This window comes from Equus przewalskii, chromosome 4, assembly GCF_037783145.1.
Source record: "Equus przewalskii isolate Varuska chromosome 4, EquPr2, whole genome shotgun sequence".
Taxonomy (NCBI): domain Eukaryota; kingdom Metazoa; phylum Chordata; class Mammalia; order Perissodactyla; family Equidae; genus Equus; species Equus przewalskii.
In genome coordinates, this window is record NC_091834.1 from 63,583,690 (window position 1) to 63,599,024 (window position 15,335).

General features: G+C 38.4%; 1 protein-coding gene across 7 annotated transcripts in view; it reads left to right on the top strand.

The window, feature by feature from the left end:
• The window catches only part of BBS9 (Bardet-Biedl syndrome 9), a 422,371-nt gene that overhangs the window by 320,230 nt on the left and 86,806 nt on the right, over positions 1-15,335 (top strand). For all 7 annotated transcript variants that reach the window (XR_011539202.1, XR_011539203.1, XM_070616207.1 and 4 more), the window contains one exon: positions 4,382-4,564. Coding sequence is in view for 5 of the 7 variants with exons in the window: in XM_070616207.1 (XP_070472308.1) it covers positions 4,382-4,564 (183 nt within the window). In the remaining 2 variants the exon portion in view is untranslated. The remainder of the gene's footprint in view (positions 1-4,381; positions 4,565-15,335) is intronic.

The window sequence follows — 15,335 nt, forward strand, 5'->3', positions numbered from 1 at the left end:
ACAGAGATGTCCTTTGGGGTCTCCATTTTATTTGGAAACCTTCAATTTGAAAAAGCAAAACAAAGGCCATCAACACATTGTGCTTGAAATCGTTAGCATTTATTCTTTCCTAAACCTCTCCCTTTCTGTAGTTCTGCTGAACATCAGGGAACACACATCTCGCAGAGCCAATGATGAGCACCGAAAAAAATCACTCTGCCTCAAATTTAAGCCCTAGCAGCTGGTTGGCTTCATTTTTCAGTTCCAGGTGAGCTGCGAGATCCTCTAGGCCTTGGTCAGACAGATCTAAATCTTGATGGGTCTAGTTTTTCCAGCCCTTTTTACTAAGTTAATTCTGCTAAATTCATTTGGCTCTCGTGGAGAACAAAGTAAACTTGGCTGTTACGTGTAAAACTAAATTGAGAACACGGAGATCTGTTTAGTATTTCATGCTGGCCAGTAGGTCAGGACGATTTTCCTTGGGGGTAATATACATAAGGAATTGTTTATCCCTTTTCTTTCCAATTTCTGTGACCATTTGGGGATAGCAGACTTTTTCCACAATGGCACAGAAATATATCCAGCGAGACCAAAACTTACAGAAATGATGCTTCTCCTGGATTGATGTATTTTGGGCCTTGCTCAGGAAAGATCCTGCGGCTTGGGCTGCTGTCTCACTGAGAAGTCATTCTTCCATCACAGCTGTGTTTAGCAAGTTGGGTGGGTCCATGAACTGACATGCTGTTACACTTAGTAAGAATTTTCCCTTGATAGTGAGGAACGTGCATAAAAGCCTCCCTTAAGTCCCAGCAAATGCCCCAAATGTTTACTGTGATCTGACAGCTGCTTAGAGTGTATCCTCCGTCAGGTATTGCCCACACTCAGAATACTTCATGGCTCTCCAGTACCCACAGTGCTAAGTGCATTTTTTTCACCTTGACATTCTGGTTCCTCTACAAAGTTGTCTAGATTATCTTTTTTTGTCTCATCAAATACTCTTCCCAAACTGGAATATTTGCTCTTCCTGAACAAGCAGCCTCAACTTTTCTGCTTTAATGCATTTGCTCAAGTTGTTTCCTTCACCTTGAAGCCGCATTACCCAATGTCTGTTCTTGAGGACGAATTTCAGGTACTTTGTCTTGTTGTATGCTGATAAATATTTAACAACTGGCTCCCTGGGAAGGAGGAGGATGGGTGGAAAGCCTGGCTTTGGAACATTTGTTGATTTCCATGTTATAAATACTTTTACCATGGCCAATTTCAAGCTACCAATATAAGGTCAGTGAATGCAGAGTTTAGAAGAAATGGACAGTGGCTCAGCATTGCAGAGTGTTTCCAATATACAGATACGATAGGCGTACATAACCTCAAGGGTCTAGATAATAGTCAAATAATTAGGAAGTAATGACTTTTGAGTATTTATTACCGTTGTTTTTAATATAATTTATTAATTTTAAGTTTATGTAATTTAATTTTTAGTAATGGCTGTGTTTAACAGCTGGCTCACAAAATTCCTGAAAATTGGACAGTCAGTTCTTTCTCCTGAGCCAGTAGGAGCTGGCTGAGCCGGTTCCAGCCACCACTACTTCTTCCTCCACCTTTACCTTCCCAAGGCCCTCCGCTCTCAGCAGTCGTTAGGCCCGTCTCTGAACCTAGAAGGTGCTTCAGGTCCATGCAGGCTTTGGAGTGAGAGATTCCAAAGTTTGAACCCTGGTTTCTCATTTACTAGGTGATGGTCAAGCTGGCTACTTAATTTGCAGCTCCCAGTGCAAAATGAAAATGCAGGGCTCTTGTTAAAAGGCAGGAAGAAAGTGCTATTAAAACAGCTACTAAAATATAAAGGTTTTTCCTTTCTTCAGTGGTCTCTCTTTCACACCTTCTGATGGTGTTTTTTAATTTTCTATTTCATGTTATTCCAAGTAAGGAAAAACTAAAATTTAAAATTGTTAGCATGAATTTTACCATTAATCTTTATGCTGTGCAATGCCAGTTTTAAATGAAAATATAAGCACATTTAACTCTATAAGTTATATCTCCTCTGTTCATGTGTATGCTGCATTATCCCATTGACTTCGCTTACAGTACACAAGTTCAAAAATAAAATTATTAAGAATGTCAAGACAGAGACAGCAGGGCATTGAATCAAACATGGAGCCCTTCTAAGCATGGGCACCGTTTGCACGCCTTGTGTATACTACTGATCAAGTTTCTTACATCTGCTAATCCTCAGAGGCCTCATCTGTAAAATAGAGATCATGCCAACTAAGCTACAGTGGAGGTGTGAGGATTGAAGGCACTGATATCTGTATGGCACAGAGCAGAAGTCCACGCTCAATTAGTTGGAGGCATTATTACTAACATAATAATCGTAGTATTTATGGCATTTTCTTTTATAGTCCATAGGGTCTTCCCTACATTGTCAGCATTTGCCTCCTTGACCTATTTTCCTTTCTCCGTTATAAACTCTTTGAAGGTGGAGATTAGATCTGTGGCCATTGAATTCCCTATAGTGCTTCCTGCACTTTCTTTCATGTACCTGGCACTCAGGAGGTGTTTATGACCTTGATCTTTGTATGATTTGGACTTAATGGCAATTAGCATCTGTGACATAATATGATGGCCCCCACAATGAGGCTTAATTGGTAACATTCACAGCAAGAAAAAGAATATAAACTTCGACTTGAACAGGAGTCAGTTGTAATCATGGTGAGGGTGGGAGTAGCGGATGATTCCAGGTGTTTTGGTTTAAGGAAAGTGGCCTCTCTCTGTCTGTTTGAGGGAACTTCTTGAAGTAATGGGGAAGGGACGAGTTCCAAGCCTCATTTGAGTAAAAGAGGCCCCGGGGATATTAACTCTGGCCCATAGTCATCTGTCCCTTTGCTAACTTCTTTCACACTTACTTTCTGTTCTGCACAATTAGGACATTATTACAGTTATGTTTCTTTTCACTAATTGGTTGTGTATGTATGTTTTCTGTCCAAGAAATTATAAGATCCTCATGGGCTTATAAGATATGTGCTTCTTTTTAACGCAAATGGAAAGTGGCACAGTACTAGGCACGTAGTAAGCAATGCACTTTATGGTAATGCTGTCCTTGGTCCAAACTCCCAGGGCTCCCTGAAGAGCTGAATGTGAATTGTGGCTGCCTTTTATAATTCCTGCAAGCCCTCAACCAAGTGGCAAAGAATCCTGGTCTGCCTGGGGTTGTCAGGCAAGAAATTTCAGTTGCCTTGTTTTTCCCTAACGTATATCTCTTTTCCAGTGTCTTCCAGACGCTCTGAGGACTGTCCCCCTACAGCCCCTCTCCCTACTTGGAATTTGGGAGACCACACAGCTGTAGGCTCTACTTACTTGAATGATGATTTTTTTAAGAAGCCCGTTGGGCCAATGTCAATAAGCCATGAAATATCACCCAATGGATCATCTGCACTAGACTTCTGAAACTCATCTGACTCCAGCCCCTCAAGCTGGCGGGGACTTGTAGAAAGGAGCTCACACTGCCCTGGCTTTTGCTGTTCCTGTTCTGGGGGCTGTCAGACGCCTTGAGCCTCTGGGCCAGTCAGTTCATTACTTTTAATGAGCACAAAATTCACCAAGACATTAAAATAAAATAAAACACCAATGGGCAATCTTGTATGTTTCATCCAATTGTTGCTTTAGTTCTTTTTTCCACAGGATTATTCAAGAGGATGAAAAAAAAAAGCCAATTCTGTTCCTTCCTGCCAATTTTATCCTGAGTAGATTTGGCATTGTGAAACTAACACACCCTGAACATTTCTTTTTCTTTCAGGTCTCTGTGGGCTGGTGCCAGACATTTGTGTTAAAAATGACACTGCTTGACTAGTCAAGTGTTTGAACATTATCTACCTTTTGGATATAATAAAGAAATATTGGATATCCCATATATCCCCTATATTACCATGTAACATATAAAGAATAATAATCAAAGGAAGATAGCTATTTTCTGAAAAGGATATAGTGAAGTTATTATTTTAAATTTCAAGGCACATGCAGTTATGTCGACGAGAATTTTTTTAATTGATCAGTCTCTCTGGGTAGTAATAAAGACTGTAATAACTGTAGTAGAAGTTACTTATATTATCATATATTGTAGAAGGTCAATCGATGGTGAAGCTGACGCCGAACAATGTCCCCATTAAGCTGATTTTCTGGATATTTTCATCTCCTGGCCATATGGATTTGGAATTACTTTGGGCATTTTTTTAAAAGAAGGAAGTGAACAGATGAATGATAACTCTTTTATTACTCAACATAGCTTGTGTTTGTGGAAGACAAAGTTCATCAAGTTGTTTTAAAGAAAAACAAGAGTGTGCCAAACGTAATTTGTTGAGGGCTCAAGAATTGTGAAATTACCCCTAACCGAAGTTTGTAATTTCTCCAGGTAATCGCTCTAGCAGATGCAGTAGAGGAAAACCAAGACAATCTGTTCCAGTCATTCACCAGACTGAAAAGTGCCACCCATTTGGTGATTTTGCTGATCGGGCTGTGGCAGAAGCTGAGTGCTGACCAGATTGCTATTCTGGAAGCGGCATTTCTGCCGCTGCAGCAGGACACTCCAGAACTGGTAAGGACCCATGAGCCTGCAGTGGTAACAGCCAGCATTATTGATAAGCTTGTGGTTTTAGGAAGATGTCACATAGCTATCATGTTTTCTAAGGTATCAATTGAAGGCTTGGTTTTGTTTTTACCTAAATCCTGTTTTCCTTTTCTTTAAATCACAATAAAAATGTCAATAAAGGTCTTTTTTCTAGAGCTATTTTAAAAAAATAGGTATATAGTCCATTTGTATTTGATATCCACTTTATTTTTTATGTGCTTTTCAATCACTTAGAAGCCAGAGAAACAGTCATTTGACCACCTGAATGATGGCAGTAAACCTTCAGATTAACTAATCCTTTCCTTTTCCGCCAGAGAAAATAGTTCAGCTATTTTAATTTACTCAATGTTCTTAAATTTAAGTGTCACTTCAACGGTTACAGAGAACTGAGATAGCCTTGCTAAACGACAAGACTATTCCATTACATTTGTATAGTTCTTTATATATAGTTTATAAACTCTTTTCCCCCTGATCCTTTGAATGGCCAGTTTAGCATGAAAAGGGGAAAAATGAGTGTTCATATTTGGAGTTTTTGGTGAAGGATTATTTAAATAAAAACATCTCAGATCCCTTGAACCACAGATATATATTTGACCACCAGCTGCCATTTTTGGGGAACTTGCTGCGTGCTTTTATTTACAAAGAAATAATATGCTTCTTGGAAATTAGAGACCTTCAACTTGTTTTTTGTATTAGAGGAAACCATTTCAATAAAAAAGTCATTTCAAATCCATTTTTAAATATAGGTATGAAAACATGGCACTAAAAATAATAGTGCTAAAACTAACGTTTTTGAGTGCTTCCTAGGTACCAGGTGCTATTTTAAGTGTTTCACAAGGACTATCTCATTTAATCTTAAACATGGCCCTCCATGGTAGTTAAGGTGCTGTTTTCATCCCCATTTTACATATGGGAAAATTTAGGCTCTGAGAGTTAAGTGTTTTTCTAAAGCTAGTGGGTGGTGGAGCCAGGATTTAGACCCAAGTCTATCTGCGTCCAAAGTACATGTTTTTAACTAGTACACCGTATTATAGCGAACAAAGCTGTGAACATGATTTTGAAAATCACTAGCTTTGCCAATTGAATCTGATTTTCTACAGTTGGACCAAAGGATTGTCAGATTCACAAAAAAAAATCGAGCTATATTTTATATCCTAAAGAAAATACTAACAAATAAATTGGAAAAAAATTTAGAGTACACATTTTTTTAGATTAAAAAAATCAAATTACAGCTAAAATTAATCTTTGAGAAGCTAGAAATGTAGATGTAATAATATAAGATAAAGAATATAGTGGCTAGGATGATGTTAAAAAGAATGATAAGTATCACTTATGAACTCAAATTTAGTAGTCAGAAAGACTTGGGTGGCCTCAATTCCTGGTTCTACCACTTGATGACAGAGTCCCTCTGGTCAAGTTTCTTAACTGATCTAAATCTTTGCTTCTGTAGCTATAAGATGGAAACAATAATAGGATCTACCCCATAAGCTGTAGTAAGAATTAAATGAGATAACGGAATAGAATGCTAATCATTATTAGCAGTGCTTTGTACATTTTACATAGATAGTCCTCACAAAGAAATGCAAGGTAGGTATTACTGCCTTTTCATGATTATTTGTCTCCTCGACTGCATCTGAGGGCAGGAGTTTTATCTTTCTCATTTTTATATTCTCAGTGCCTGGCGCAATGCCTGACTGTAGTGCAGTCAGTATTTGTTGAGCGAATGAGTGGAGAAAAGGGTGAACGCTCACAAGAGGTGACTTGGCAGAACAGATGCGATGGATATAATCTGAAGCATGAGAAGCAGGGCAGGGCCAGCTATGTAATTTACGGGGCCCAGTGCAAAATAAAAATGCAGATCTCTTGTTCCAAAAAGTAGGAGAAAGTGCTAAAGTGCTGTTAATGCTAAAAACAAAGCTTTTTACTTCCTGCAGTCTCTTTCTCATCATGATGCTGTTATTTATTTTATGTTGTTCTAAGTAAAGAAAAATAAAAAATTTGAATTGTTAGCATGAATTTTACCATTAATCTTTATAATGTGCAATGCCAGTTTTAATAAAATTATAAGAGCATTAAACTCATATATGGAATCACCACAATTATACAATTGGTATTTCATAGCTCATACATGCATATGTATTTTGTTCTTACAGAACTGTGGAATCTCTGCACAAAAGTTAACTGTGTTTCACTTCTTGATATGCACGCATCCACCAACACTCTCTTCCTTCAGCTTACTGATGAGTGAGGAAGGATTGAAAAGAAAAGGAGCTCTGTGTCACTCTGTTTCTCTTTCCTTCTATGTTATCGTTTTCAGTTTAAGTGGTTGGATAATACAGGGAAGTAACAGGAATATAATGGGCTTCCTTAGTCATTCCTGTTTCTTTGAATCTATTGCCTTCTTTCTTCCTTCAAAACAAGTTCTGGTTCAAATGAAAAGCCTCCCATGGCTGCCAGTGCCCCCACTTAATCAGTCTAGACGTAACATGCCTTTCTTATACTTGCTTTGAATCTCCCTGAACTTCCACTCATCATGGGGCCACGGGAATTCTGAACTCATGGGGCTAAATGTGAATGGGGCAGAGAGGAGGGAGGATGCATGCATATTGTGCATATCTTCCCTTCTCACACGTTTCATTGTCCCATCAGACTTCACTTACAAAACACAAGTTCAAAGAGAAAATTATTAAGAATTTCAAGATGGCAACAACAAAGCAAGAAAGCAAGTGCAGGTCCCTTCTGAATACAGGTTCCTGTGCAGTTGCACAGCTTGCGTACTCCTGAAGCTGGCCCTGAAGCATGGTTAGATCCAAAGAAAGAATTTGCTAGAAATAGTTTCTCAAATGTGGGAAATGAGTCCTGAGAGAGACTGTGGTGTTTCCAACTCTAGGGATCTTTGAAAACAGCCTCATTTTGCTGGGAGTATGTATATGTTCATCCCTGTGGACAGGTGAATGGACTTAGCATCTTCTCAAAGTCCCTTTCTACCCTGCCTCTGCCTTCTCTGCTGTCATTCCTCCCAAAACATGTAGAAGAAAATTCTTTCAACTCTCTCCTGAATTTGGTGAGATTAGAAGGTGTGTATACTTGTTATGGCTATTGAAGTCATTAATGAGACACGACATTTGATAAAAACATAACTTGGAGAAGAATGAATCAAAAAAGACGTTTTAATACTGCTTGTTATGCTCTTCATCTCTAATTAGGTTGTGGTATTCACTTTGGACTTATACTATTGAGACACCTTATACATCTTGAGAAAGAAGGAATCCTTTTTCATTCTTTAAGACATACGCATGCAGTATGTGGTTTTGACATGCTAGTTCACAATCCCCACATTATGCCTTTAGACCTCACAAATAAATGTTATGTGATGGGTATCCCACTGAGATGTGAAAATGAAATATGCAAACCTGAAATAACTTGGAAGAAGGGTGAGGCAGGGAAGAAAGGAGTCTCTGACCAGAATGTTGAAAATACATCCCATATTGAAGTTATTATGATACCACAAAAATCTGAATGTAATTTAGACGGTTTGGTTGAGGGTGGATGGCAGAGTACATGTCTGAGGGGGAGAGCTTTAGACATGTGGACCACATTTTCAGAAGAGACTGTCAGCTCACAAGGTCAGATGTCCCCACAAGTATTGAGAGGTAGAAGAAAGTGCTCAGAGGTCGTTTTATTTACGTTTCAAACAGCACTGCGTAATGGTTTGTTGTATTATTATTTAGATGGCGTGTGTCATGAGGCAGTGCCACAAATGTGACAGTCAACTCTGGAATGTTTTCTTCTTAATGGCATCAGATTCACAAAGCAAAAATATTTTGAATTTGTTATTGCTGATAAAAAATAATATTCTTTGCACTATATTATCAGTATTTTTTTTTAAATGCCATCCAATTTGGAACAGAATTCATTCATCATTGTTTTCTTTGATCTGTCTCTTTAGTAGGGCTTTTCCATTTTTGCCAGTTCCCAATACTATTTTGGGGCAAGTAAATGCTGGTATTGCAGACCACTCTATGTGATTTTTTTTAAGGTGCTGAAAGTTATATCTGCCAAGTGTGCTTTTGTACTGATACTCCCTTTCACTGTAAGAAAAACATTAAATGCTCTATGTGGCGTCTCCAAAAAGAGCTCTTAAACTCAGTTCCATCAGGGGATTTCATGATAAGATATTGTCCCTGCTGTCTTCCTGTGCTGATGAAGTTTTGCCCAAAACAGTGTTCTATCAGAATACCTGATAGGCCAATTCTAAAATGAATTGTCTTCTTACTTTTGAGGTTAGGGGATGAGGATACTCCAGAGTGTTTGAATTAATGGAGAATTTAAACATGCGTCTACTGACCCTCTATCTATTTGACCTTCTATGGAAAATACTATCTCTACTTAGGTCAATGAGGGCTGTGTTACTGTATTGAGTCTGAGCGAGTGTTTACTTGTGATATTACAAACATCTCCCTCCCATGATGCTGTACAGAAGCCAAAAGCTGCAAAACTGTACATACCTCAGGATTGGCCTAAGGACAAAGCTTTTATCCAGTCATTTAGTCATTCAATGAATATTTATTGAGCACTTACTATGTTTCAGGCAGTGTTCTAGGCACTTGGCATGCCTCAGTAAACAAGACAAACTTAGATCCCATCCTTTTTGGTTTACTTCAACATTGCAAGCAAACATATTCTAATCATATTCAACCATAAACATATTGGCAGGCTAATATGGTAGCTACTTGCTGTATGTGGCTATTTAAATTGAAATTTAATAAATAAAATTAAAATTTCAGTTCCTCAGTCTCACCAGCTATATTCCAACTGCTCAACAGCTACATGTGATGAGTGGCTGCCACATTGGACAGTGCTGAAATAGAACATTTCCATCACTGCAGAAACTTGTATTGCATAGTGCTATCAGTCATTAAGAGAGAAAGGGTTTTGTCAGTTGGGTTAACAACTCTAGCACATTTTAACGTATTGATGAAAGTCGGGTAGGACGCTGACATTAAGTTATGCTGTGGTGTTTGCATTAGCATCCATTATTTCTTATTCTGGGATCAGCCTGGTCAGATGCACCGTGACCAGACATTCTCCCAGGAACAAGAAAGTTCTCTTGGGAGATGTATGCATCTTCATAAAGGGGAGGCAAGAAGCTGGCACAAGTGCTGCTACTCCCCCTTCATGTGACCTTGGTGGATATTGTAATCATCATGAGTTCTTTCCTGTTGAGCCTGCGCTTGGCCTCAGAATCCTTTTGAATGCAGCATTCTAGATAGTCGCTATCACTTGGAGTTGTTGACTCCAAGTCCAGGGATAAATCCTCTTTGCCTTTCCTGATCTCTGTACAGATCTGCTTCTCATTTTCCTAGTAAACAGCTTAGATGACCAAGATTCTTTAACATGAAGTCCAGCAGATGGCAAGAGAGCAGGGAGGAGCAGTACTGGTATTTCCAAATGGGCTGCCTCAGGCTTCTGCTCTAAATGTTCATTTGTTTTCCACCTGACTCCACAGGAATCTCTAATGAAAGAGCAACAGTGCACTGCTTTTGGGACCTGATTACATACAGCCCTAGAGTTGGAAGGAATATTGGCACATTGCATGCATTTTTGCCTGACTTTTTCTTTTCTTTCAAAGTACGTTTACTATCTTTAGTAACTATTATCTACTATTTGAAAAAGAAAAGCTTTACTGTATTCTTATGGATTTAATAGTTACCTTCCCTACTATTGAACTTTAAAATCACCTGGGAAACTTAAGATGGAAATTTACATCACTGGGAGAAGGAGATTTGGACCTTCAGCTTACATTTTGATTGATTATTTCTTTTACAAACTGATATGGAAGGAGAAACTTATTTTTAACATGTTCAACATGGTTCATGTGAGAAAACAGATGTTTATAATAGGAAATCCTATTGTGTGGAGGGACTTATCAAGGTTCCCTTACAAGGCCTAAAGACTTCTACGTCACAGGTCAGATTTGATGTAAGGGCTATTGTGCCTCCTGTCTGGATTGAGTGATGACTGAGATGACTAATCATTGCTGTTATTAATGACTTCTTCTTAAAAGGCAAACAAAAGGAGGAAGTCTGGTGTCAGGATCAAGCCTGCCTTTATGACTGTTAAAGTATCATCACAATTATATCTGTCTGTGGGAACATAGAGCAGAAAGTAAATATTTTGGTAATTCCCATGATCTTAGCCAGCAAGATAGACATGAAAGAATTAGTTTCATGTTCATAATGGCCACATACTCTGCATTGTTGCTAGTTAGATGCAGCTGGTGTTATGTAATGGTATAATAGTCTGCTTCACCAGAGTTGAATATAACATATCTCAGAGCCTTTTTTTTTTGAGGAAGATTAGCCCTGAGTTAAAATCTGCTGCCAGTCCTCCTCTTTTTGCTGAGGAAGACTGGCCCTGAGCTAACATCCATGCCCATCTTCCTCCACTTTCTATATGGGACGCCTACCACAGCATGGCTTGCCAAGCAGGGCCATGTCCGCACCTGGGATCCGAACTGGCGAACCCGGAGCCACTGAAGCGGAACGTGCGCACTTAACCGCTGCGCCACCGGGCCGGCCCCATGTGTGTAAATTTTTAGACTTTCCTTATGTGTATCACATATGAAACAGTGCTTTAATGGAGAAATTTAATATTATTTGTGCATTTAAGTATAAAGAGACTAAATAAATGAAGAATTGATTAATTGAAGCTTCACTCTCACTGTGTGTCACCTCAAATCCTTCATGAAATAAGATGTGATTTAAATATAAATAACTAAATAAGTAAAATTCATACAACCAGAAGATAATAATGATCATCATCATCCTCATAATGCTTACCAATTTGATTCCTGGCTGGAAGTGTATTTATATTAGTTTAATTTCCTTAAAATACCTTTACCCAACCTACTTTGAGTCTACTAATGAGAAAGAGATGATTTTGACATTTCTGAGATACTACATTCTTTCAGAAATTATACATGGGCATTGGTGACTCTTTCCTCTAAAATACCGTACTCCCTCTGCACTGTAACCCCACACGCAACCGCACCTCCAGCTTTAGTCGGTCACTCTGACCTGCTGCTGTTCATTTGGAAATGTTTCTGACAACCCGCCTTGGTTTGCATCCTTGTTATTCACCATGGCTTTCTGTGGTGGCATGGAAGTAGCCTTTCTGCCCATGCCTGCGCTGGTATGCCCTGCACATCTCTGCAAGACTCACGGCCCGCTACTCTCATGTCCACATTGCTTACATACTTTCCATGGCTCTCTTTGCCTCGGTTCAGTTCGGACTCCAGTGCCAGGCATTCAGGACTTTCAGTCACTTGGCTCCACCACATCTTCTTTCTAAAACTGATTTTCTGTGAGCTGACTTTCTATGGGTCCACACTTCTTTCTATCAAATCAGGGCTGATAGTGCTTTGTTCTTCACCTAAAATAGCGTCCCCTATTTACCCCTCTATCCACCCTCTTCAAGAGGCAGATCAATTTTCGTTTCCTCCCTGTTTATTCTGGCTTCCATTCTCTTGTGAACTTCACTTGGGGATAGGACATAATTTAGCTCTCATTATAATTTAGCTCTAAAATTGTCTATGTGCTTGTCTTGTATTCTAATAAATATAAAGGCAGAGTCTTCTACATCCCCGCAGAATTAAAGCTTAAATTGAGTGTATAGTCAGATATAAGTATCTAGGGCATGCTTGATACCCCATTTATTTTCACTGTATTTCGCAAAATTACAGATTCTCCTCCAACAACTATGTAGCTTTAAAAATTATTTTTATTAAAAAAGAAAGCATTCTGGGGCCAACCCAGTGGCGTAGTGGTTAAGTTTGTGTGCTCTGCTGTGGCTGCTGGAGGTTTGTGGGTTTGGATCCTGGGCATGGACCTACACCACCATCAAGCCATGCTGTTGTGGCAACCCACATACAAAATAGAGGAAGACTGGCACAGGTGACAGCTCAGGGCCAATCTTCCTCACCAAAAAAAAGGAAGCATTATACTTTCATTTTTGCATCACTCCTTTTTTTGCAAGAAACCTCAAATGTTTCAGAGCTCTGTAACAGCAAGACCTGATCTCTCCTGTATAGATGGTAAAAGATATAGATAGGTTGATAGCCAGACCACCACACATATATATTTATACATATATTCATTCATGTATCTTGTAAATCAAATCAATAAACACAAAAATTTTCAGTCTTACCAGTGATGAATATATGCAACTGAAAACAACTATTAGCTACACATCCCCTATATTGATTTAGCCAGATTTGGTAATAAATAGTGTTGACAGACATGTAGTAAATAGACATACTCACCTATTTCTGATATGGTCTTTCCAGAGAGTCCCCCAGGAAAATGTGGGTCATAAAGCTAACTATCCAACACTTGGCACAGGTAATCTAAGTTAATGCTCTGAAAGTATAAACTAAAATCCATTTGGTCCCATGATGTTTATATTTATGTTATGAAATGTTGAAAGCAACCTAGATGCTAATAGATGGAAAATGCAAACGGTAGTATATCACGTGAATAGAATATTATGTCAGACTGGGTTTAAATCCCTTTGTGAGCAAATACTTAACTAGCTCTGTGTCCTTAGACAAATTGTGGAACTCTCTGAGCATTGGTTTCCTCATCTGTAGAGGGGTGAACTAGACCCAGACCCCATGGACTGGTTCTGCTTTGAAAAGAGGTGAGAATGGCCATTCAGATGTTATTTTGGCTTACTTTCACTTTTTATTCCTACTGAACCAGTAAACAAATGGCACAGAGGAAGAACACAAGATTAAGAAAGTGAGTGAACTTGATTCTCCAGTGCCTTCCTCATGAAGGCATGCCTGGAGTTTGATGGAAAATACAGTCTGTGCAGAAAGAGGAACCCACCAGTTTAGAGGTGCTCAGAACCGGAGGCTCACTGCCTTTCACATGGTGAGGCTGGGAGAAGGGCCACCTCAGCATCAGAGTAGCTATTCCATAGGGAGCTTCTTACAATTCAAGTATATCCTGTCCTCTACTATTTTTTTAACTGCATAATCTGGCCTTCATTAGGGGTAGCTACGGTCTACTATAAATGTTTTAATGAAACACAATAAACATTGAATGAAAAAATACATATAATCAAGGTTTTCTTCTTCAGTAAGACATATCTGAATTATATTTCTTATACAAAGCAACTGAAAAGTACATTATTTGTTTGATCTCAATGAATTAGACCACCTCCTGAGCCTCCCTTGGGTGTCTTTACCATTGTTTTCAATTCAGGGTTTTGATGTTTAGTTATCCATGTCAGCTGGAAGATGATAATAATAATAATCATAATACAGAGGTGCTAAACCATATTTTAAAAAACTGCATTACATGTGTGACCACATTTGGAAACCACTTGTCAAAAGTGTGCAGGTATTATGAGGACACCCTTTATATACCTCTTAAGATTCTTGTAAGGACTTATTGAGATAATGTGCATAAAGTGGAGCTGAGCATATGACAATCATCGAAGAATTAGTAGCTATTATTAATACTGTATTTCAGCAATGAGATGCCATCCATTGTAAGTTACAGCATTATTTTATGGACTACTTAGAAAAAAAACCACTGCCAATTACATTATGACAGTGTTTTTTAATCTCTTAAAATTTTTAATGTTGAAAGAGCTCTTTTAGACATAAATTTTTTCATATATTTCTCTCATGCCTGATTAAGCAGCATAAATTGGTTAAGGTATTCCTGAAAGTTCTTCACATTTAAAGTTTGATTCTCTTAACTCGTCTTTCAACTACAGGTCATTGTCTTCCATATTTTTCCATACAGCATTGTCCTCTGTGCCATGAAGAGTGTTGTTTATGCAGCATTTAAGAATGTGCCACTGTTGCCTTCGTGATATTTTTTCTGAGCCTCTGATATCCATTCTAAAAATTTTCCTTTTTCACCAAACTCAAAGCTTCATTTTTTCTCTCAATTGAATCGTATGTTGCTGGAAGTCAAGAAGCTTCTGTCCAGTTAGCAAGAAATTTTAGGCAAATTGATGTTTACTGCTTTAACAATAGTGCTGTGTGATACATTGATTAATCAAACACATCTGTTCCAGGGATATGGCAATTTCTTCTACTTCAGTTGTGTGGCTTGGCATAGGATAGTAATCTGTGTGCATGTGTTTGAGTAACAAAACATGACCTATTTCTTCTATCTTTATCTTCTTTAACGTCCTGGAAGCACTTAGCTTTTACTTGGAAGAAAATATGGCATTGCTGTCATTCTTCTCTTATGCATATTTGCTTCACTAAATTCAAATTTATACTTCCAACTGTTCTATTTCCTCACTTTTCTGTGCACAAAACTTTTTTATTCAATAATGAATCATGATGTAATTTAAAAAATATTTTAAATGACAATCCCTTTAACCCTTGCATATATGTCAGTTGAAGTGACATATTATGAACAGCTAAGACAAAGACTGTGCACACATAAGCACTGACAACCATAGCATGTCTGAAGCCAGGAAGCCAGCAGTTGTTAGACGCCGCTGAGAATAAGACGTATCTCTAAAGAATGTTAAAATGTGAAAAAAAAAATGTGTTAGAATTGATGGAACATAATTGTAAGCACAGAGTGAAAGAATTATAATTATAGTCATTTCTTATTAAGAGGAAATTTGTGAGTGGTTTGAATTGGGGACAGGAAGTTACAGAAAAAGGTGAGGCCTTGGCTTTCCATCTTAGAGCAGGCATCCT